At 35.6% G+C, this 25636-nt stretch overlaps 2 protein-coding genes across 7 annotated transcripts in view; one reads left to right on the forward strand and one right to left on the reverse strand.

Moving 5' to 3' along the window:
• LOC149065227 (ribitol-5-phosphate transferase FKTN-like) overlaps positions 1 to 25636 on the reverse strand; it is a 59340-nt gene that overhangs the window by 15471 nt on the left and 18233 nt on the right. For 4 of the 5 annotated variants that reach the window (XM_089254153.1, XM_089254156.1, XM_089254157.1 and 1 more), the window contains 3 exons: positions 24269 to 24383; positions 21401 to 21574; positions 12518 to 12662 (listed from right to left, as the gene is read on the reverse strand). The gene's annotated coding sequence lies outside the window, so the exon portion shown is untranslated. The remainder of the gene's footprint in view (positions 1 to 12517; positions 12663 to 21400; positions 21575 to 24268; positions 24384 to 25636) is intronic. The other variant, XM_089254154.1, reaches the window with a different exon arrangement.
• On the forward strand, positions 1098 to 24283 carry LOC149065228 (uncharacterized). 2 transcript variants are annotated; one of them, XM_089254151.1, is made up of 13 exons: positions 1098 to 1394; positions 4353 to 4409; positions 4748 to 4821; positions 4966 to 5221; positions 7835 to 8032; positions 9147 to 9302; positions 11280 to 11386; positions 13099 to 13214; positions 14153 to 14366; positions 15754 to 15878; positions 16023 to 16255; positions 21419 to 21602; positions 23928 to 24283. In XM_089254151.1, the coding sequence occupies exons 1-13, from the start codon at positions 1322 to 1324 to the stop codon at positions 24016 to 24018; spliced, it is 1884 nt and encodes a 627-aa protein (XP_089110277.1). In that variant the 5' UTR covers positions 1098 to 1321; the 3' UTR covers positions 24019 to 24283. The 2 variants fall into 2 exon arrangements, with proteins under 2 accessions (XP_089110277.1, XP_089110278.1); XM_089254152.1 differs by having other exon boundaries at positions 1099 to 1394; positions 16026 to 16255.

Genomic DNA, 25636 nt, shown 5'->3' on the forward strand with positions numbered 1-25636 from the left:
CGTATATACATACATTGAGAACATGTGCTTTGCAGTCCCTCCCTTGGAAAAAGTTAATAAAATGACGGCCCTGCCTCTCAATGTTGTTTAACTTCACTTCTTTATCAAAAAGAGCAGAGTACGCCTTAAAATTTTGAAAATATGCTCTCACGTAAAAATAGCCGAATATGCCAAAAAATAAATAAAAAACATGCGAAGTCATAGAAATCCGAGTCCTAGTGATGCCGAATTGGTGAATTATTTACCCCCTTCCCCCCCTTCTTTTTTTTAATCTCAAGAGACAAAAAAACAAAGAACGTACAAATTGAAGTTCACTTTTTGTTAGGGGTGATTCAAGTATTACGTCAGCATCGAAAGGGGAGGGGGTTTTGGATTTGCTGACTTTTGATGACAAGGGGGGGTTGGGGGTTGAAGGTTGCTTACGTCATCAAACACCCCTTTTTGAAGATATGAAATATTCTAAGCTGCTGACGAAATTTTGCTGACAAGGGGCGTGGGGGTCAAAAATGGCTGAAAATCTGCTTACATAATACTTGAATGAATTACAAGAAATTCGGACGCGGCTCGAAGCACAAAATAAAATAAAAAAAAAATAGCGGAAGAAAAACCGAGTTCGTAAAATAGAGTTTAATAGAAATGAGAGAGAGAATTCGTAAAATGGAGCGGATTTTAACATTACCTCTACGGCATACCGCTCAGGACAGAGGACTAGACCAGTCCGTAAACTGGACCGTTCGTAAAATCAACCTTCAATTTACGAACAACGATCTTTTTTAGTAGTTACGTAATTACCATTAAATGAAAGTTTCTCTTCTTTTTTAAAAAAAATCTCTTCCCTCTGAAGTAAAACAAATTTAATAATCAACCAAATTTGATATTTCATTCGAACATTATGAAGATATGGAAAAAAAAAAAACCAAATTTAAATTCTTAGAACAATCCCTGTCTAACCCTTACATAGGAGGAAAGTGCGCTCACAATGGTGCAACATGGCAATTCGAACAGCAAAAAATAAAGGTGAGAGATAAAAAACTTTTTATCATCTACCTTTTTTTGTTCTCCATTCCAGTGATAAGGATTCTTTACCCGAGCAACAACAGAACACGGAATAGACCCTGAGAGTGATAATAATATATATTTTTTCCCCCTCTTTCCATGTAATGTACGCAGGAAAACACAAAATTAATGCGATACGAAAGAATCAGACCTCCATAGCCTTTACGGGGCTCTTTTGAAGAACTAAATTTTTTTGAAATTCCTCTCCGTCTTTTTGCTTTTCATTTCGAATGAAATAAAGAGCTTTTTTTTTTACTTATAACAAATGGATCTCAAACGTTGTTTCTTGTTGACTGTGTTCGCAGTGGCTGTGAGTAGTTGTAGCGAGATATCACCTGGTGAGTACATACCCATATGAATATACGAATGACTTTTTTTTCCCTCTCTTTCCATTCCGTGATGATACACAGAAAGTTAACGCGTTCGAAGAAATGCACGACTGCATAAAATTTATAATTAAATCTAATAATCCGGTGAGTGGAAAGGTATATGTATGAGGTCGGATATATCTCCTGTACCCCGTATCGATCTTAAGATTTACAATTCCCAAACCGAAAGGCAACTTAATATAGTCTAAGGATTCCAAAACTCTTCAAAGTCGTTCGTGATTGAGCATGAAATTAGAATTTCAAATACTTAGAAGCAGTGTGGTGCCAACTTGAAGTGCAACTACTTAGCCGTAAATGCGACTCGTAAAACATTGCTTTGGGGTATTTCAAACCCCAAAAAAGCCATTTCTCACCAATCGGAAATCTCTCTATATCAGAGGTTCTTAACCTTTTTCAGCTGCGACCCAAAATCACCAATTTTATTTCGGATATTAAAAATGCTTAATAAGCATTACTTATTAATAGAATGTTGGGTTTCATATACGACCCATCTCAGAACCCCTGCTCTATATTACACTTTCCCAACGTACCTGATTTAAACCCTAAACTAGCACGGGGCCGTTCAAGTATTACGTAAGCAAATTTTTAGCCATTTTTGACGCCCCCTCCCGTCAGCAAAACTCTGACCCCCCTGCCCCCCCCCCCGTCAGCAAAATTTCGTCATCAGCTCTGCCCCTCTGAATCCTAACACATATTGGCGGGATCAGACACGTACACAAAGGGGGGGGGGGGTCGTGCTCCCCTCTCACGATCAAAAATTTATTTTTTTAATTGAAATTTCGGAAGAAAATACCTTTATATGTTATTATAATAAATTACTGTTAATTTCAATGTTATTTGAAAGCTGTGAACTCAAAATTTATCTTTAATAAGTTCATTGCGACCCACCCTCTAAGCCATATATTGATAAATCGCATACAGCCCCTTGGCCCGCGGACCAAATATGGCCCCGTAGGGTTATCTGATGCGGCCTGCCCACCTCAAACCTAATTTTGTAAAAAAAAAATTAACTAAGCGGCACATCTACAGATCGCTTGTGTCCCGTGGTACAATTCCAGAACATTTAAGCGGCCCGTGGCACATTTTCAGATCGCTTAAATGACCCGGTACACAGTTCCAGAACACCTAAGCGATCCATGACACATTTAGAGATCCCTTGAGTGACATGTGACGTAGTTCTAGAGCACTTAAGTGTCCCCCAGTGCGGTTCCACATCACTCAAGTTACTCGCGGCGTATTCTCAGATTATTTAAGTGATTCGCGGTATATAATTACGGATCACTTGAGTGATGTGTCGCACAGTTCCAGAGCACTTAAGCGGCCCGGACATTTACAAGCAGAGATCACTTGGATCCGTAAAACATTTAGAGATCACTAAAGTGGCTCTGTAGGGCACTTATCAATAGTGGGGGGGGGGGTGTTTCTTCAAGGGCCCACAAACTATCGAAAGGTTTTTCTCTTCGGTGCACCGAGTAAGATGTCATTAAAAATATTTCATATTTTCATAAAGGGTAGTTGATGACGTAAGCATTATCCAAACCCCCTCCCCCCCCCCTTGTCATCAAAAGTCAGCAAATCGGACCCCCCCCCCCCACCATCGATGATGACGCAATACTTGAACGGCCCCCACTCAGTGATCTAAAGTAAAGAGTCATGGAATCATTTATGAATCACTGTAGCTAGAAGTATATCAATAGGGCACCGTTATTCTAACAAATCACTCGCAAACGGGGAATGTGTATCCAAAATCCTTCAAAATTTCAGGCAGATAAAATCATATTTCTTCAATTCCCAATTCTCATTTGTAGCTAGTTAACTGTGATTATGATTATCATCAAGGCTTGTCAAATCAAAATAACAATAATACAGTGAAACCTCGGTATAACGATATTCTGCCTACTAAGAAGAAATGTCGTTGTAGAGAGATTACCGTTATATCGAGAGGCAACATTATAATTATGTGTTATCAAATTACAATAGAGTCTCGATAATATGGCCCGTCAAGTAATCACGGGTTTTCTTCGATCATGAAAGAGGAAAACATGTCTTTGCGAAGTTAATATTATTTAAATGGACTTTTTCCATTGACTTCCAGTAATACGGCACACTTGGGTCTGATATGTGCCGCATTAGTAAGAGTCTACTGTATTACTACTGTAGGTATCTGTTCTATAAATCGCGTTGTTAGTAGTACTACCACAAAAGAATGCGCTTTTGAGTATGTATTCGTCGCCAAAAATTTTAATATTGATTGGTTGATAAACAAAATTCAGTTGAATGTATTGCCTCCGCCGCCGCGTTAAGACATTAATTGCAGTACACTTTGATTATCATACAAAAAGTAGCGGTACCAAATACCGATATTATCAGACGTCTTCGAAAGACAAGCTTAAAAATATTGAAAGATATCTTTTCGACCGAAATGTAAAAAAATATCGTTGTAGCGGTTTCAAAATCTTGTCAAAAAATATCGTTACACAGAGGGATTTATCGTTGTAATGGCTTATCATTGTTATCGAAGGGAGCTTAACATTAGACTATTAGACAATCCAAAACAAGTTTTCAAAAAATATCGGTGTAGAGGGATTTATGAAGTAGCGAGGTTTCACTGTACGTAATAAAAAAACCGGAAATCATTCTGAATTCAAAATAATCTCTTTTTCCGGGAGGTAGGAACCCCCTCTCTATGTTGCCAGACAAGCTGAAATAAATTCCGAAATATTGTCCCGAGACTGAAATCTAATAATCACCCATCAAAAATTTTAGGTGCCAATTCAAATTTTTTGACCACCACGGACATTTCGGACATTTTTCAAGCCTTGATTATTATTATACTTGAAACTAATACCTTTTAATCAAACCCCTTGACCATATAATCACGATTTCCTTTTTTTCATCTTATTAAAGATCAGCTTTTGACTGAAAGCAACAGAACGGATCCAAGTGTGGAAGAATGCAGGCCAAGTAAGAAAAATACCTCGAGTACAATCGAACCCCGATTTAACGTCACCATTTATTTTGCGAAATTCCAGCATTAGAACGAGTTTGGCGTTACATCGAATTAAGGTTGAACCCGTGTATATATTCCTTATGAATGGAAGATTTCTTCATTGAAAATTTCTGGTGCTAAGCGGGGTTCGACTGTACAATTTTTTGTTAGAGTACATACTTATTATGCATTATATACTTGACGAAACGCCCCCCCCCCCCCATAAAATATGGGTCGATTAATAAATATGTGTTATAATCAAACATTTCAGGACTCCTGAAAATAAAATAATGCTATTTTTTTCATCCCACAGAAAACTGCGACAATGACGACACGTGCTTCTATAACGGATCATCAGGATGCATTCGTATAACTGCCAACACACAAGTATGCATGTACTGATAAATATATTGCACCTTTGTGCAGTTTGTTTTCTTGTTTTCGGTAGGAAAAACAAGAGAACACTTTTTTACAAGTTTCTTGAAAAAAACTGTTAAAAGTGCTTCATATGCGATTTTACTTTCTTTATAGAAAAAGAACCACGACATCGATGTGTTGAACACCTCAAGCATAATTAGCTTAAAGATATCTCCGTGCGCAAAAAACGAGTCTGGCAAGAGCGTCGTGACGATCACAGAGCAGGACGTTAACGTGACGGTCTCGCGAGATTGGGTTCGAAATTCAAGTTTCAAGTACTTGAGTCAGTCATCAAGGATCCAAGTCGAGATAAATTCTGATGAGAGCTCAGAACAGTGCGGCCGAATCATTTTCGAAGAAGTCAAATTCGGTAAAGGATTTTGAACTGTTAAATAATGCATATACAGGCTGCCCCGCATTGTTTGCACAGCAGATATCTCTGCAACCGTAGACTTTAGAAACATATTTTTCAATCACAAAATGTTTTCAAATGATGGTGCAGTTACTCAAAATGTCTCAAATTCCCCAGGGGGTCTTATACATGAAAAAATTTAAAAAATAACTCTTTATGTAGACTCTGTATGCTAAAACTTCCAATCAGTGAAATGTAAATGCGGCTCTGAGAAGTCATTTACAAAAAACATTGCCCATTTTAAATTAAATATTAATGGAGATATTTGACTATGAAGATTCCAGCATTTATCACCAATGATTAAGGGTGTGGTTCACAGTTTGCAAAATGTAAATTAAGTTCAAAGTTGCAAAAATTCAGTAACACTCAGAATAATTGTCCAAAAATGTAATTGTTATTTATTGTGAATAAAAAAATAAAGTGGATGAGTTCATTCTATAAAAATGACAATTTTTGAGCTAATGAAAATATTGCTGATGCAGTGATAAGTTGCCAAACATATAATGATTTTATATATTTGATATCTTGATAAGTATTGCATTTAAAAATACGAATTTTTCTGCGAATGACTTTTTAAAGCTAGATCTAGATTTTAATAATTGAAAGGTTTAGCACTTAGGGACTGTATAACGCATATGACACCTCGAACAAATTCTGAGATTTTAAGTAAATGCATGTCATCTGAAAACGTTTTGCGATTGAGAGTATGTTTCCAAAGTCAACGGTTGCTGTGCACACAATTTGGGACAGCCTGTATATATGCACACAAACACTGAAATGGACAAGTAAATTAAAAATATGCAATATAATAAACCAACTTGGATTTATAATGAATAAACTTACACACCAAATAACTGCAAGGGGGATATAAAACTAACAGTACTTTGAATGGACAAACTTGAGAATGATGAATTTCTATAATGAGGAGTTTTGTAATGTAAACCAATACACTTCTAGAAAATACAGAAATTCACCTTTTATATTTAACTAGCTATAATACCCGGCGTTGCCCAGGTTTTCTTCAATGAGGTGTTTTTGGATCACGTGATATCTCGATTTTTCTTTGAGGGACATGCAAACCGTGTCCAAGTTCACCAATATGGCGACTTCCGGCGCGACTCATGAAAGAAACAAATCTAGATTTAAAGAAACTTAAAAATAAATATATATATTTTTTCTTTTTTTAAAGGGTGCTAGGTATTTCGATCCCCCCCCCCCCCTTGAACTTCAAGTTATCCATCTCTGCCTGTTTCTGCTTCAAAAAATGCTTAATTAAAGCTGTGGAATTTTTTCGATGTACTTTTTACGGGCCCATAATTAATTTTAAAGCAATCTAAACTATATGAATTTATGCAGTTCAATATTAAAAGACAATACGGAGACATTAATTTCCATGCTTGAGGAGATATAAATTGAAAAGTAGGAATCAATGTATGGATATCCAACTCGAAAGTAGGTCCGGTTAATTAGTTCATATTTAATCTCCTGGGCTCTAAGTATGTATCTCTAAGCGAACTCAATATTTCAAAAATCGAGTATTTAATACAATTTTTAAAATTATTGATGTGACGGAAAAAACCCCCACGGCCCAAATTTCCGCATTTCTACATTAAAATCGGAAATTTTAACACTGATTTCTATGAGAATCACCCTTTTCCTGACCATCAAAGTGATGCTGATGATTACGACATCATTTAAAAAACCTCATTACTGGGAGTATTGAAAATGTGGCAAACCATTATAAAGGCATAAACTATTATACATATGCGTACAGCATTGAAGAAATGACAAACCATTGTAAAGGCATCGATACATACATCTTAAACTATCTTTCCTCCATGGTCTTAAACGCATTGCTAGGGAACCACAGTAACCAAAGTAAACGTTCGGAAAGTGATTGTTGAGGCCCAAAACCCATTGTTCCCTACGGTTTTTTGCCCATTTGGGGCATTTGCCCTGCTCTGACGAAATTTTAAAGTACCCTATCGCTTAAGTCGGGTCCCATTTGATATATATGCAAAATTTGACGACGATCGATCTAAAATTGTAGATTTGTATAGAGAACATACACACACACACACAGAAAATCAATTTTATATATATAGATTTATTTCTGGAACGAGCATGAGCTCAAATTAAAAAAAGTTAACATATATTTTGCAGTTTTCTTTCTTTTAATAGAAATAAGATCAATGTCTTCAAAGAGACAGAGCTGTACCAGACACATTCAAATGGATAATTACAGCCAAATATTTGTCCAAATTCAAGATTGCAGAATGATGAAGGGTCAACATGGTTAGAGTGAACCCTATCCTTTGAAGAAAGTCTTCAAAATAACTTGAATCAAAAAATGGATCGAAATATAAGACTTTGCCATCATAAAAACAAAAATGCTCAACTTAATCACCATGAAATTGAAGTCAAGAATCAGCTTAAAAATGATTAAAAACAATGATTTCATACATAACATTCATTTTGAACTGGAATAAATGTAAAATTCCATCTGTAATCAGTGAAATTCAAAAATATACATTTCCAAATTTAAAAAGTACTGTTTTTTTCTACTAATAGAACTACACAATGTGACAGAAAAAATGGATTCCGGGGAGTTGTCATCTGCAAAGCTAAAAGACAGTTGGTATAGACCAAACACTGTATACGTCTACCACTTGTCACCATCCCAGTCACAAAATAATGGCAGCGTGTTGGTAACCATCATGTCACTTGAAATTGACACTTCGAAAGGAACTTATATGCTGATTGGTGCAGGTAAGTTCATAGTTTTTGAATAGAAATAAAAATATACTACAGTAAAACTTCGATTAATCGTCAGCTTCTGTTATCTGTCATCATTTAAAAAAAATAGGAAAAAAACAGTCCCAGGTTTTAATCCAAAAAGATAAGATAATTGCTACTGTATGTGCAAATGCCACCAGCAATCATAGATTACCTATGTTGTAATTGGTATTACCAATAGTCATAGGTGTATGCAGAATTTTCTCGGGGGTGGGTCATTTTTTTTCTTCTCAAGGGGGAGGTTTTTAAGTTTTTTCATGCAAAATAATACTATAATCTCGGCTTGAGGTGGAGTTAGAACCCCTAACCCCCCCCCCCCTTTGTGTACGCCAATGCTTATAGCTGTAAGTGGTAAATCCAAAAATAACACGTGCTTTAAAAAACTCAAATATGAACGTATTGCCTGTGAACTATTATGCCCAAAAAAAGTGCTTGGATGGACCCAACAATTTTTTCAGAATGGTTGCCGCAAGAAGCACTGCTATTGATGGACAATGTCCCAACACATCTCTCTCATGAACTCAAATATGATGATGGCAAAATAACATGTCACTTTCTCCCACCGAATAAAACTTCACTTATCCAGTCTATGAACCAGGGCATAATTGAAAATATGAAGTGACATTACAGAAAAGCTTCTATCGAAGGCTTGCTTTCATCTGATGATGCCATGACTGTCAAAGAATTTTGGAAGAGATACAACATAAAAGACACTATTTTCAATGTCACTACTGCTTGAACTGACCTTATATTGAAGTTTATATTGATTGTTTTGTAAAATTAAATACAATATGTATGCATTATTCCCTTTTAAAGGATTTTATTTTCATTTTTGTCCCAAGCACGCAGTGAAATCGTGTTACCGTATATATGTATTAAGAGATTTCTGTTATCCGTCTATTCAGCTATCTGCCACAGCCCTGGTCCAGATGGTGATGGTTAATGAAAGTTTTACTATAATTATGATTACACATATTACAAGACTGCTTAAAAAATATATAATTTTGGTGTAGCAATTGATTAGACTGACTGAATATAATTATAATATCATTATGTCACAGAAGGTTATTTTTTTAATCCCATGCAGAGAAAGAGGTTTTCAATGGACCACCTGCTGCTCACATCAAAGACAGGATCACAGCACCAAAGAAGTACTTTGTTGCATCTCCCCATGCTTACATACTGTTTTTCACAGCATCCAGTGACAGTAAATTCGACTTTAGAATTAAATGGAACCGAAGTGGTAAGAACGCTGTTGTTTTTTGTTTTGTTCATTTAGATTTTTTTTTACGGAAAAAAAATTGTCACAAAAAATGACCCAGAACAACAAATGGAAATGCCTAAACAAACAAATGTGAATGTCATCAGACACCGGTTTCAATTGAAAAAAAACATTATTGAAAGAAAGCATTCACATGAAAGTAAACTTGGACATTCGGTAGACTCTCAACTATCTGTGGCCTAGTCAAATAATAATAATTCTCCATGACAAAATGAAGTAAAATTTACTTCGCTCTGGCGTTCCAATTGTTATTAATTTACGTAATCATTTATCAATAATATATAATAATAAATATTTTGTTTATTGTAAAAGTCCACATATTCATACTGTACAGTTTACATGATTTTATATTCCCTGTAAATAAGTTAGACATAATCAAATTTATCTTAAAAAATGTGTACAATAGTTTTATTCTTTGACTTCCATTTACTGTAATAAATTTTTAGAACGTACAATACTATAGGCGTACGAGAAGAGGAGGGGGGTTAGAGCAGAAGTTATGGTGTATTTTCGCAAAGAAATATGTAGCACTGAGGAAACAGTAAAAAGAAAATGTGAACCACCCCACAAGAAATTTCTGCTTATGCTATTCTAAGGGTGTTTTTAATGATATGGGTGGAATAGGAAGTGAGCATTTATAGAACTCTGGCCTACCTGGCTTTTTTGTTAACATCTGTCCTTCCACCACATTAAGCCGGATATAGTCCGGAGTCTACTGTACAAAAAAAAAAACTTTAAACGCCTCTCCTGTAAAATTTCGTAATAAGGTGCCCTTAACCTCAGACAATAAGAAAATAACAAAGATGAAAACTTCTGCACAGTTAATGAGTTAAAGGCCACAAGACTTTTACTGAATTGTGGCTAAATGCAGTGATTGCAATGTCATCTTTGTGGGTATAGGCACACCCTTGTTCCTTAAAAAATAGGGCTTCTGGATGCATCTTATAAATGTTTTCCAAAGTTTTTGATTGAGTGCATAGAATATGTACAGAAAAAGTGGAGGGGGAAGGTGTCTTATATGCTGACAAATATTGTTTCAATTTATCATACACATTTGCTTTTAATTATCATGTACATTATTTCTTATTTGCTGCATTATTTTAGGGATTAAACTAAAAAATACGGTATTTGAATGTTAATACACAGAGTGACCTGTAAGTGCTAATGCAGCCTTTATCTCATCAGCTGTCCATCGCAGAGGTATGATTTCAATTTAAAAAAATTTTCAAAAGACATTCAAAAATTACCCTGTACCAGTTTTAATACAGTGAAAATACAAAATGTATAAAAAAACCTCCATTTTTATATGGTCTCTCCTATCCTCTAACTTCCAATTAGAAAGTTGTTGCCTTGTGTCTCCTGAGGCCGACAAAAACAACAACAAAAAAATCCTTGTTTCTAAGTGCTAAGATATTTTGAATTAAAAAATTGGAGAAAAGTGGAGAAAGGATGGCAAAAACTAATGAACAACGCTTTTTTCCCTCATTTATGCAGTCCTTTCCCAACTTTTCTCTGATTCTTGAATCGAATCCGAATATCTCAGCAAGTATTACACTTAGAAACTTGAATTTATTTTGTTAGCCTCAGGAGAGATAGGGTAACAACTTTATAACTGGAAGTTGGAGGACGGGGGGGAGGGGAACTGTACGAAAATTTAGATTTTTATTTTGTTACACACTGTATTTTCACTGTATTAAAACTGGTACAGGGTAATTTTTGAATGTCTGTTGAGCTTTTTTATAAACTGAGACTACACCGCTACAACAGACGGTTGACGAGAGAGAAGCCGCATTAGCACTTACAGGACACCCTGTATAAAGAGCAATGCATATTCACTCAAATACTGAAACAGTTTGTCTCATGGATGGAAGTTGAAATTGTACTCATCAGAATGAGAAGAAAAACTTTAATCACGCTTCTGCGCATAACTGATTTCAGGAGAGAATATAACTAAGCCAGACGAAGATAAAGAAGATAAAACTGTGCCAGACTCCATGCTCCAGGCTGTTCCAGTGTGTTTCTACAACTCCAGTTGGATAGTTGAGGTTGGACAAACAATATTTTCCCCACCCCCCTTAATGTAATGAAAAAAACAATTCAAGTGATTGATTATCGCTGTGTATTAATTTAAATGAAATGACATTCACTTTTTTCTTAACCTTTTAACAGGCAATGTTTCTTGAAAATATCGGGAACAAATTAGGAAAAACGTAATTGGGAAAAATGTTTTATTAATTGATTTTTTTCCCCTCTTAAACTTGTGAGATTACAAACTTAATTTGCATTATTTATTTATTAAAATTATTATTATCCTTATTAAAATTTCATTAACTTCAGCACTTATGCTACTAAATCACACACACACATGTACCTCGTCCATATTCCTCTGCAGAATTTCTAATGAACTGGTACATGTTGGGATGTGCATGCACCATGTTGTGAATCTAACGTGAAGCTTGTTTCTGTGTAATGCTTGTTATAGTGCTGCCATCTGCCACATATTTTTCAAACTATGAGTGAAGTGTAATGTCTGAAGATTTAATCGTCAGATTTTATGCTATAAACGTAAATTTTTTAAATTACCTATTTTCAAGGAAGAATAAATACATTTTTTTTTGTTTTTAATTTTAATGTTGTTTCAATGGATATGGCCAAGGCCAGAAATATAGGGATTTTTTTCACAAATTTTATGATTGATATCTCTAAACTAAATGATCAAAAGGGAAAATAAAGGGAAAAAATTAAGAAAATTGGGCCAGATGTATCGTCATAGGAAATGAAACAGGGCAAAGTGGGAAAAAGTACAGAATGCAGAAGAACTTTGAATTATCCGACATAATTGGGATTAGACTTCTTTAAGAAATCTAAATGTTAAAATGATGAAATATGCGTCAACTTGAAAATCCAGTATCCCTCATCATGATTATAATTCGATAAAGACAATTTTTGAATTAGACAATTTTTTCTGCATTCAAAAAGTTTTTAGTGAAACTATTTCTGCTTATTGGTGGAGATCTTTGTTGTCGTTAACAACTTAATCATTATTTAATAATCTTCTAATCTGGAAGGAAAAAAAGTTATCACTAAATAGACCAACATCAGTTAACCGATAGTTCTCAGATAATCCAGGTACAGAAAAGAAATAGAGCAATACTGAGTTATAATAAAGTCCATACCTTTTGAGCTGTCGTGCCATGTGTTTCCAGACTTCTTTGAAGCAGATGTTTCATCCACTACTGTGGTGGACGTCTTAGTGCAGTTTTTGACAAGTGAGGAGACGAAACAAAGTCCTTGGATGACCGTTATCCTCTGGCGTTTTTGCTGGAAAGAAAGGATAAAAAAATTTTATCCTCCAGACACTGATCCCCACCCACCCAATCTGAAGCCACCACGTCCCATTAACATTGACACATCACTTGCTTGATCACAAAAATGTTGATCCTTCCGCGTCTCCAGCAAAAGCATCAGTGAATAACTGCCATCCAAGAACGTCATTTCATCTTCTCGCTCATTGAAAACTGTAACGAATATGTTCACCGCAGTAGTGAACGAAACGTCTGCTTCAAAGACGCCTGGAACATGGCACATAACAGCCCGAAATGTATGAACTTTATTATAAACTCTGGCCGTGAAAGCCTGCCTTCTCAATATTGAGTGTCACTTTGATTATCATTTAAATTTATAATTTTCTTTGACCTGCCATTATTAAAAAAAATCATAGTCCTATGGTATGTTTATATTGACTTTGTGATTTCAGTTCAATAAGGAGTCAAGAGGAGCCATGGACAAGTTCTTCAAATTCCAGGCAAAATTGGCAGAAATAGCAAACAAATATGTGAAGCAGAAAAATTTTGATTATATTGAAGAAATAAGGTAAACCACTATACTATAGATATATGTAAAAACATTGATACCGGCAATAACTTCGTCAGCGTTATCAATAACTGTGAAAGTAAACTTGACTCCCTTTGACCGATCAAACAGACAAATGAATTTTTTTAAATTTGCTAAATTGAAATTAGATTAGGGTTTATTGTCATGAATAAAAGTATTATAAGATGTTTTAACCTCTTCTAACTTAGAATTTAACATTTTTAACTCTAATGACGAGTCAAATAACTTAAAGTTGCATGAGCTACCTGGAAACCTACAAAGAATGCAGAATGGGCAAAGCCAAAATATGTGTCGCTTGTTAATTATTATCAGGCATAATCATATGTGCGGTTATGGTTTACGGAAATTTTGCCTCCGACATTTTGCCCCATGTTTCGTCTCTATAGTAGTACATTTCCCCCCCCCCTGGTCATTTCGCCTGTCTTTACCCTTTCGATGACAAAGTGAGTGGGTGAGTGACCAAATATGAGTGACTGTAATGTGACCAAGAGTGATTGTATAAGTGACCAATTGAAGGGTTGAGGGACCTTAACCAGTCATAGGGTCACTCCCTTGGTCACTCATACTGTCAGGGTGGGCTAAATGTCGGAGAGGCAATCATTCATTTGGTCACTCATACGGTCAAAGCAGGCAAAATATCAGGGGCAAAATGTTCGGGATGAAATTACTGAGGATGAAACGTGCCAGGAGCAAATGTTAGGGCAAAATTTCCGGATACATAAGTAAGAATACATAACTTTTTCATACTCCAATTCTGCATTTAAACTAGAGGCTGAATAATCAAAAATGTTCATACCAAGTATGAGTGAAATGAATTAACCAAAAAAAAAATTATTGCATATAAATAGTACCAAAGATTATAGTATTTAATTAAACTTATCAATAGAAACGGATATTACATGAACTTTGAATTGCAGACCTGAATCAGTGCAACTGATACAGATATCCAATGTCATTCCACCTGATGAGGATAAGGAATACCTTGAAAATGGTATCATCTATATGATAATAGGCATCGTGCGGTCATCTAACAACAAGGTGTCTATATTCAGGTGGCATGTGATGAAAGAACTACTTCAAAAATTTGATGATTATGATGAGGACACGCAACACTCATTACTTGGTTTCAAAGCGAGTATCATTATTTGTACATATATTTGTAGTCAGCTATTTTAGAAAAAACATATTTAAACTTTTAATATTTTTATGGGTTAATTATTAATATTAATTAATTAATTATTAATATATTGTATATGGGTTATGGTCCAAAGTCTGAAGATGTTAAACTTTAGACGTTACTAACTTCATCGCTCCATTGATTTGTTGAGCACAGATTAGTCAAGGCAGGGCAAAAGTGTAAGCAGAGTTAAACACTGATGAGCCATCAGCGTCACTCACGAGCAGCTCCCATGAACAAAAATCATGCCAGAAATTGTCACGTAGAAGATGAGACAAAGTAAATTTTAGTGGAGACAGACAGACAGGATATTGCATGTATCTGCAAAGTGGTCAGAAACTGCTCAGTCACTTTGCAGAGATGCTAGATCAGACATGGGCCTTAACATATATACAGTCAAATCTTGATAACTTGATTGTGCGGTGGTTGATGAAAAACTTTGAATCACTATTAATTGGACTTATTAGAAATTCCGATTTCAGAGAAGTGAAAAAAGGATTCTCTAAAATAACAGTGTTATTTACGAATATTGTATTTGAAAAAAATATCAAACTCCCGGACATGAATAAACTGGTAATGATAAACTATTCTAACAGCTAATTATTTAATGAGAATAGTGAAAAAAAAATCAATTTAAACATGAGAAAATGTATTATGAGTATAAAAAAAATACACAATATTTGCATAAATGAATGAAGAAAGATAGTTTCCTGAAAAATAAAGAAAAAGAAGCTAGTAGCATTTTTTTGCAAAATGCAAAAGAAAATCTTAGAATCTGAAAGTAGTAGCCACTTTCGCAAACATGTGTACAGGAGGTACAAAACGAATAGACATACATACATCAATCATTAGCGATTTGCTACAAAAAATTCCATTTTTTTGCTAAAGGAATTTTTTATTTAGCTAAAACTCTGATCCACAGTCGAGATTTGTTCTGCTGTTTCAACACTGCATTCACTCATAAATGAAAGACAATATTGACATATCCAGGCATGCAACAAAAGATTTTATTGCACAGGTGACCAGGTTAATTGTCATTGGTCAGTACAAAACTGGTGAAGGAAAGGAAGGGGGGGGGAAGAAATAAATTCCTTGAATTATGTGCATGCCACACCTTTAATTCTTCACTGGGAAACCTGGTGCAATTTTTTTTTTCCAAAAGTTATATCAAACCCAAGTTAAGAAAAACATTCTAACACTATAATAGTGTTGAAGGTAGAAATAAAATTTTGCCTTAAGCAGATGTTCAAGTTATCGAGTTCGACTTCAATGAATCGGCTATATATTGTCGAGCCGAAACCTTTTGAAAATAATAATGTATTTTCTAACCCTGAATACTAGGTTGGTGTATGTCCAAATAAGACAGATTATAGGTCATGGTATTATGCGACAGCATTAGTGGCTGTAGTTTGTGCTGCTCTGTTCTTGACCTTATGGCTATGCTCATTCAATACAAGTTGGAGAAGGTTAGTATCAGAGCACTATTTGAACATTTTACATTCACATCAACCATGTTATGATATGGAAACATGCAAAATGCTGTTTCGTGTTTTTAATCATATAAAACTTGATTCGATAATTTGGTAATGAAATAGATTTTTTTCCCCAAGCAGTAGACAATACAGAAGCAACATGAAGAGATTGTCAAAGAAACTGCCACGTCTTCCGACACATAAAAAACCAGTTACAAATGATTACTTCATGGCATATGATAATCAAGGGTTTGCCCCACCAAAAATTTCCATTGCAAACGAACAAGTGATGAATGTTTCAATGAAGAATGATCAAAAATCTTCGAACAAGAAGTATTCAAGTGTTTTCTCAGATGACAATTCGGACGAAGGTAAGAGAAATCAGAAGAAGCTCCTGAATATGGAAAATTTATTTAATATGCAACATATAGATTTTTCTTTAAAATGGGAGTGAATGCGGGATGCTTGATCCCTTCAAAAGTGGATAAACTCATTTACCATTTTCTCAAGTTTTTATTTGATATTTTCAGCAGTTATTTTTTCTACTTTTTTTTTAAATCACTAACTTAATTTGGATTGATAATTTCCGGAGAGTAATTAAGCATTTTAAATTTGAAAAGCTATAAATAGGTCCTAATTAATATTTCAGAATAAACAATGAATGCAATATAGCCAATATTATAATTTAATGTGTATAGGGAACCCCTTTTGGCAAAAATTGGGTCCCAAAAATAATAGGATCTCTTATGCATGGATAGTATTATAGACAGCATTAGAATTAATAAAAGTCACTGGTCCCGTATAAGACTCTAGTGGTCCACAGACATCATGACTGGTCCATTAAAAGAAATCCGTTCTGAATAATGATAATCAATTTTTCTAAACGTGCTGTGCTATTCATTTAGAAGAGTGATCTACCACTAAGGGGTGCAAAAAGCCAAACAAAACAATCAGAACTGCAGTCAAGCCTTATTGCCGCTGTGGTGATTGAGTGGTCACAGTGACGGACTCGCATTTTGAGGAACCGGGTTCAAACCCCACCATGGTGGATGGCTGGAGTTGATTTTCTGTGTTTCCAACTACAAGGTGCAAATGCAAGCCAATCCCCCTTGTTAAAAAATCTCGCCACAGAGAGCATCAGGCCTACAACAGTACAACTATTCGATCATTACACTTCACTCATACTTAGAAAATTTGATGGCAGATGACAGCATTACACATAACAAGCATTACACAGAAACAAACTTCACGTCAGGTTCATAACACGTATACACACATTTCAGCATATACCAATTCGTTGGAAATTCCGTAGAGGAATAAGGAGATGCATGGACGGTTGAGTAGTAGTAGTCAAACCTTATTAAATCAGTATTGTTACTTCTGTGGCTTTATCGCTAAACAAGTGTGAAGGTTCAAAGAGAAAGACTTTTTTAAATTACATTTTAAAAAAACCGTCTGCAAAAGATATTTGCTTCTAAGAAAATGTATACTGAGATTCAAACAGCAACATAAATAAAACAAAATACCTTCATAAATATACCACGGGCGGAGATACGCCCCCCCCCCCAACGCCAAAGGTGGAGTCGAATGATTTAATATATATGTGTACATGAATTGACATCATCATCATCGCGTCCCCCCAGCAATGATGACTGTGCCCCCCCCCCCAGACTTTCAAGTCTATCTCTGCCTATTAAATGTACATGGCTTTGTATTTATTTTTTAGCATATTCAACAAAAAATGAGAAATTTTCAGGTGTCAAAGCATCGAAGACAGAAAAAAAACAGACTCTGGAATATATGTACTGTTTATACTCTGGAATAAAGGGGAAAGGAACCACCACATTTTTGTCCCAGACAGAAAAGATAATAATTCATTAGATGGATACGCCAAAGGATTGAGAAACAACAGTGAAAAGTAGTTTCCTCATGATTCAAACATGATACAATTTGAATGACACAAACAGTAGCATACGCAGGGGTTTCTCGGGAGTGGAGGGAGATTTTTTTTCCCAAAAAAAGAAGATTGTTTTTTTTACTTCATGAAAACTCTATGATGTCGTCTCGGAGCCCCCCCCCCCCCCTACCCCAATCCTGCTGCAAAGGCTATCTAAAATGAATGCATTGAGCATTCCATATTTGGCGTAAGATTCATTATTCGTGATTCAGCCTGAATTAAAGAATAAAAAGTAATTTCATCTATTAAAACATGAAATATTAGGATGGCAGGAAAAACCTTGATCCATCGAATGGATGCTAAAGGGTTGAGGCACCACTTACTACACATACTGTATCATGCAGCATATCAAAATCGATTTCCCTCATAAACTTTCAAATTCTAGCAGACGTGTTTTTCTAAATATTTTTCAGAGCAATAAACATAATTCAAAATTTAAACGGATCAGACAAAATAAAATGACGGAGAATTAGTGATTCTTCCGATATCAATGCAGCACCGCAGGGGAAAAAAGTTTTCTGCTATCGGTCCTGCCACAATTTTTTTCCCAGTGGTCTGATTGTTTAATCAGCAATCTCGAACCAGCAGGCCACCAATGATTTTGAACACTGATTACACTGTTCAACTATTTTTGATTTTTTGATCGACGTGAACTTGATGTGCTGGAAAGTGTTCCAAGCAGCAGAGTGATGCAGATCCAACATTTCAACCGACAAGTACCTCTTGTAACATAAACGGAATCCCACAATGTGAACTTTATGACCTGATTAGGGATTTTTAGAACTGCCAAAGAATAAAGCTGAACTCTTAGTATCCAGATTGCAGCAGTGGAAACTCCTGGCGGATACAGTTAGAGTATCTACTCTTCACAATCGTCAAAAAGAAGTCGACATTTTTCAGCAGTGATGACGACTTGGCATTATACAATGACTTTGAAGATTTGATGCTGAAACTGGGCATTCCAAAGAAAATAGACGATTGAAGTCTGTTTATAGATGCCTCACAAACAAGCCTGAAGACTGTGTTATTGCATAATAGTAATGAATGGGTGAAAAAGGTATCCCATGTGTCGACGCCTTCTAGATTTTTATAAATTACAAACATAAGTGGTTAGTATGTGGTGATTTCAAAATGATGGCAATTGTGCTTGGTCTACAAGGTGGGTACTACCAGCAGATTTCTGCTAGATGATCCAGAGAGATGTTCCACGTTTCCCACAAGCAACAGATAAAAAGACGGTGTTTATAAAAAGGAAAGTTTGTTAACTGTTATTCGTACCATTGTATTTCCATAGCGTCATATAAAAAATGTAAACAGTGGAATTACTCAGAAACCTGACTGAGGAGGCAATTTTAAGCATAATTTTCGTGTTCAGCGACTCGAAATCTATAAATGATGGATATCTTTACCGTTGCAAAATTTTCATTGTTGGAAAGTGTTGAATATATATCTTTTAAACTTTTTTTTTTGCAAATTTTAAGCCCAAAAAATCTGTGTGTGTTCTTTATACACGTTGAAATATGGTACATTGAAATGGTGAGAAAAAATGGCTAAAAATGCTGAATATAAGCAGAATATAAGGGAACTTTTCAATAGAATCAAGCACTATGCATTCGCCCCTTGAAACTTGTTTACAACCAAAATTTGAATATTCCATCAACGGCTGACAGCTCATTTCTGAAGCTCGCATGGAACTTAAATAACTTCAATGATTATGAAAGCCTGTCTATACTATCACCATCCCATACTACACTCAGTATCAAAATCATTTAAAAATTTATTATAGTGTAGTCACTGGGCCCCCTTATGGGTAGGGCTGATGGGGTTTGGGATGATTTTTTATTTTTTTTATTTTCACACTATAAATTTACTTAAAAGGAACCAGTGAAAAATCTTGCCTTGGGGTCAGCCAAATATCCCAGCTGTGGGAAGTCATGACCTCTAGTGTTTCTATACCAGGGTTGGACAAATCCCAAGCTCCAGGTCACCATAGCGAGCAAAAAATTGGTATTGGCGCCTAAAATTTTCTGTGAAGTTACAGAATTGCAGGCTGAGAGAAGCACAAAATGTTTCAAATTTATAGCAGTACTAGCTATAATACCCGGCGCTGCCCGGGTTTTCTTCAATGAGGCTTTTTTGGATCACGTGATATCTCCCTCTCTTTTTCTTGAGGGACATACAAACCGTGTCCAAGTTAACCAATATGGAGACCTGCGCGATTCATGAAATAAACAAATCTAGATTTACACAGAAGCGTAGAAATGAATATATATTTTTCTTTTTTTAAGGGGCGCTAGGTATTTTGATTCCCCCCCCCCTGAACTTCAAGTTATCCATCTGTCTGTTCCAGCTTCAAAAAATCCTTAGTTAAAGCTGTGGAATTTTTTCGATGCACTTTTCACGGGCTCATAACTAATTTTAAAATACCCTAACCCACATGAATTTATGCAAATAAATATCAAAAGAGACAATATGGAGACATTAATTTTCATACTTGAGAAGATATAAATGAAATCAATGATATTGCTCGAATATCCAACTCAAAAGTATAGGTTTGGCTAATTACTTCACATTTAATCTCCTGGGCGTTGTATATCTCTAAGCGAACTGAATATTTCAAAAATCGAGAATTCAATACAATTTTTAAAATTATTGATGGGGCGGAAAATCCCACTAATTTCCGCATTTCTACAGTAAAATCGACAATTTTAGCACTGATTTCTATGAGGATCACCCTTTTCCTGACTCTCAAAGCGATGCTGATGATGATTATGACGTCTATTCAAAAAGCCTCATTACTGAGAGTATATTGAAAATGTGGCAAACCATTATAAAGGCATAAACAATTATACATATACTAACAGGATTAAAGAAGTGACAAACCGTTGTAAAGGCATATACATGTCTGAAACGCATTGCTAGGGAACCACGGTAACCAAAGTAAACGTTCGGAAAGTGATTGTTGAGGCTCAAAAAACCATTGTTGCTGGACAGTTTTTTGCCCATTTGGGGCATTTGCCCTGGGCTGACGAAATTTTAAAGTAGCCTATCGTTCAAGTCGGGTCCCATTTGGTATATATGCAAAATTTGGCGACGATCGATCTAAAATTGTAGATTTGTATAGAGAACATACACACACACACACACACAGACACACAGACAGACAGACAGAAAATCAATTTTATATATATAGATATCTGCCAATATGAAAGAGAGTGAATATGCCCGGAAAAAAGTCAAAAGAAGTATTATTTTAGACTTTATCTTTGGGCGCCAATTTTTTTTGTTTTTGCAATTTGCCCAGCCTTGTTTAAAACAAAGAAAAAATAACAGATTTCAATAGACCAGGTGTTCATAATTTTTCAAATAACACATAGAGAAAAGTACATTGGTATTTTAAAAACTTAAAATGTGCAAAAAAAAAAAACATTCATGAGAAAAAGGCCTTATCTATGTAAAATCCCAAAATTGAAAAATAAATAAACAGCATGAATTAAGAGAAGACAACGTTCAAATCACTAATACACATGTGATTTTCTTTTGATTGTAATTGACTCACCATTAATTATTTTAACAGAGATTTTCACTAAGCATTGGATGATGAGAGATGATTCAAGCGTCCCTGATGCAAGTGTATCGTATGATGCGGAAGCAATCAGGTTACGCCGAATGCATATGTCTGATGTCCCCTTACATGATGTTGAGCCTGTTCCACCTAAGCGGCAATGGAAGCCTATGAAAATGGAGGATGATACAAAAGAGTAAGTATAAATCATTATTTTATGTCATTTGAAAAAAAAAAAAACAATGATATGGACCCAAACAAAAGACACATGGCGGCATAAAAAACTACACCTTTAAATATCAATGTGCAGCAATAAGACTAACAAACGAGGAACTATATAACCACTAGTGCATAATTTTGATGTGGGTAAAGGCTCACACTCACACATAGTCGTAATAGGCAATGAAGAGTTCAAAAAGTGGCAAAGATGACCGCAGCACTGCGTGGTGTGTACGGGACACTATTTCCCTTGCCTCATAGTCACACCAAAACTTCTCTCCTTTGACTGTTGGATGTTTAGCAAAGCAACGGTGGAATATCAATGTCCACAGAGGATTCATACAAGCTCCAGAAAAGAGTGAAGACAAAAATGACTATTTGTGCACTGGAGGAAAAAATATAATTCTATTTGGTAGGGTGGCCAGATGTCCCGGTTTTCACTATTAATTTCACTGTCTCGAAAAAGGCTTTTATCTTGTATTATTTTATCTTATTTATCTTGTATTGAGTAGCTAGGTTTCACTGTAAATAAGTAGAACCATAGACGTTGGATATAGGTTTCAGAGTACTTGAGTTCCCCCCTCCACGTCCAGTAATTTGAGTATATATAATGTAATGCACCCACCTCCTCCCCTTCATGGCATACGCTCTTCAGTGCCATATACACGGGATTGAAGAGCATGAGACATCCAACAATCATAACCCATTCCTGATGTTTTACTCATTTTAGTGTTGCTGTGTAGAAGTAGCATGATAACATTTTTGTATCACATGGGAATTTGACAATTTTACACTAGATAATGTCCTGGTTTTGAACAATGGATTCTGTGTTATATCCTGGTTTTTAAAACAAATTCCGGGATTTGTCCCGGTTTTGCTCATACTTAATCTGGCCACCCTAAGCACACAAGCACAAGCCATTCCCCAGTTACCTTCACTACTTTAAAAATTTCAGCAAAGACCAATGCTTGTGTGGTTTAGAAGGTACACTGCCTGTCCTGGGACTACCATTTCAGATCAATGAATGCTAGTTACGCTCACCTATGGAAGAATCCATAGTTAAATACATGTTGTTGTTGTTGATCATATCCCTAAAAAAAATTTGCAACAACTTCATGACAAAAAATCTCTAATGCTGGACGCTTCGGGTTCAATGGCAGCATTACAAATGGTGATCCAGACTACTCACCCTATGGGTTTGAATCCCGGTTCGGGCATGGATGTCTACTAACACACTAACAAATTCCCTGGACAGATTTTAAAGATCTCTTGGGAATACATGATGACCACATATAAGAATACGACACTGGAAAAAAATCAACACAAAAACTTGCACGTTAATTCACTGCCTTGCAAAGATAATGATATTCATTATCACCAGTTATGTGCACCTTGATGACCGATTCAAAATACAACATTTTCTGCATACAGAACTTCACTGATTAGTTGTTGACCATTTGCCACACATACATCAAATACTTCATACATTTCAGGCACCTATGACAAAACATTCTTTCTGATACAAGTTCCGCGAACTCAACCATGCACTATGCAAATAAAGCCAGGTCTAGACCCGCCGATGCTGAACTAAAACCTGCTTTACTCAAAAACCTGTTTTTAGCCCACAGCATGGGGCAGTTTTGATGGAAAACTGGTTTTTGCCTGTTTGGGCATCGAGTAGAGCGGTGGGTTTGGACCCAGCTTTGCAGATTACCTTCAGTGCACATACAAAATAGATCGGCTCCAAGTTTGTCTTCTTTTGAACTCTCTCACATGTGTATACAAATTCATTTTTATGGTAAAGATAGATGCAATTTAAATAATAATAATAAGTAAAACACCGCAAGAAATTCAATGACCCAATGTTTTTTAAAACTGACTTCCATAGTATTGAGAGTGTAGTGTAGCTCTGTATTTTATTGCGGCCGTCCATAGAAACTACGGGCAATCCGTAGCAGTTGGCAACTCTGCATATTTTACGATTTTCTCTTCTGCTGCAGTGTTTGTTCCCAGTGCAGGTATCTGAGACTGATTTCAATTTGTGTCCCTCCTTTGGGAAGGTTCAAAATCACATAAGTGAAGGAGACCTGGGTATCAGATTGTTCAGCCATGTGTAGCAATGTTACAATATTTTAGTAATGAGTACAATATTTTTATAGTTTACTGTACTTATTGATTGCAAATAATTTCAGACATTATCAATTTAAAGATTTCAATCTAATTCCAAAAAGAATAATATGATATGCTCTGACAAAAATAAAAAGAAGTGATTCCATGTTCATAACTATTTACATATTTTCAGGTCAACAGCTACCAACCAGTACATATTCGGCAAATTATTCGATGACGACGATGACATCGTGGATATAACGCACAATAAAATGAAAAAGTGATTGATGTGAACTGCGAATGATATCATCAATATTCATTAGTCCCGTGATTGGAGTGCATCAAAATTTCATTGCTAGGGTTTTCAACGAGTGATGTTGTTTTCTTTTTTTTTTTAAATGTTTTTGTGACTGTTTGTAAATTATAGCTAGACAAGATGATGACGATTATTGTAAATAATTTTTTTGAATATTGTGAACATTGAATAATCTTTGATCTTTCATTAAAATTACATGACCATAAACAATAACATACATTTGGTTTTTATTCTTCGGTCAGGTCCATCAGTTCATTGACACAAGTTCTTTTGCTGAAGATTTCATATGCAGCAGTCAGTCAAGATTTATATCGGCATCATTTTCCCATTTACCTGTCAGAGGGAAAGTTCATTATATTGGTTATATGGTTATATAACTATGCATTATATAACCATATACAAGATGTTCTGTTGAAATGGCATCAGTCAGAGATACAGTTTAGTTAGTTACACTTAGTTTAGTTCACTGAGTTTGACGAGCTCCCTCTCGAAAATTTTGGAAATTACTATCAAAAGGCAATTGGTGAAGTGGATAGACGAGAATAATGTATTATCAGATAATCAGCATGGGTTCAGGAAGGGGAAGTCATGTGTAAATAACCTCCTTTTCTTCTATGATCACATGACTACGGCTTTGGGTAAGGGCAAAAATGTAGATGTTGTTTACCTTAATTTGCAGAAGGCATTCCATCGGGTCCAACATGGTAAACTCTTGAAGCATTTACCCGAGATTGAGATTGGGGGCAACTTGCTGAATTGGATAGAATCATGGTTAAGAGATAGGTCCCAACAATCGCCATGGCAGCCCCTTTTTCGAGGCTCAGTTCGTCCCTGGACTGGAGTATGTGGTAAGATTTTGGAGACCATACCTACTGAGGGATATAGACTTGGTTGAGGGGGTGTACAGAAGAGCTACACATGCTCTTGTTGGCACACAAGGCTTGAGCTATAAAGAAAGACCTGATTTCTTGAAATACATTAGAGGAACGTAGGTTTCAAATTGATTGATCAATGCTTAAAATCCATCAGTGCTTAAAATTTTCAACTGGATGGATAGGATAGACCAAATAACAATTTCAGATTGTGGTGTCATAGGAAGTTATTTTCTAATAGGGCTGTAAATGAATGGAATAGCTCATCTCCAGTGTGAATTCTAATACAATTGACACGTTTAAAACGAAGTACGATAAACATAGTGGGATAAATCGAGAAGCTTTCCAAATACAACTAAAGTAGAGCAACCCAATAAAGAGCATAGATCACAAACGATAAAACTAATAATTAATACTATATAATATACTTATTTTTCAAACTGAGCACAACTCAGGTCTATCACCATGGGAAATTTACCACCTAGTGAGTTGTACCAGAAGTGTAAGTGTGTGTATCTAACAGTCTGAGTGCATATCTAGTGTTGTGTCTGATTTTTCAGTGCTGCCATCTATATTTCAGAAGTGAAGTGTAATGACTGAATACTTGTACTGTTTGCAGGCCTGTTGCTCTCTGTGGCGAGACTTTTAACAGGGAGATTGGCTCGCATTTGAGCTTTGAAGCTGGGAACCATAGAAAACCAACTTCAGCTGACC

The sequence above is a fragment of the Pholcus phalangioides genome, unplaced genomic scaffold, assembly GCF_987345545.1.
Source record: "Pholcus phalangioides strain wild (caught in Gottingen) unplaced genomic scaffold, Ppha-v1.0 ptg000040l_1, whole genome shotgun sequence".
Lineage (NCBI taxonomy): Eukaryota > Metazoa > Arthropoda > Arachnida > Araneae > Pholcidae > Pholcus > Pholcus phalangioides.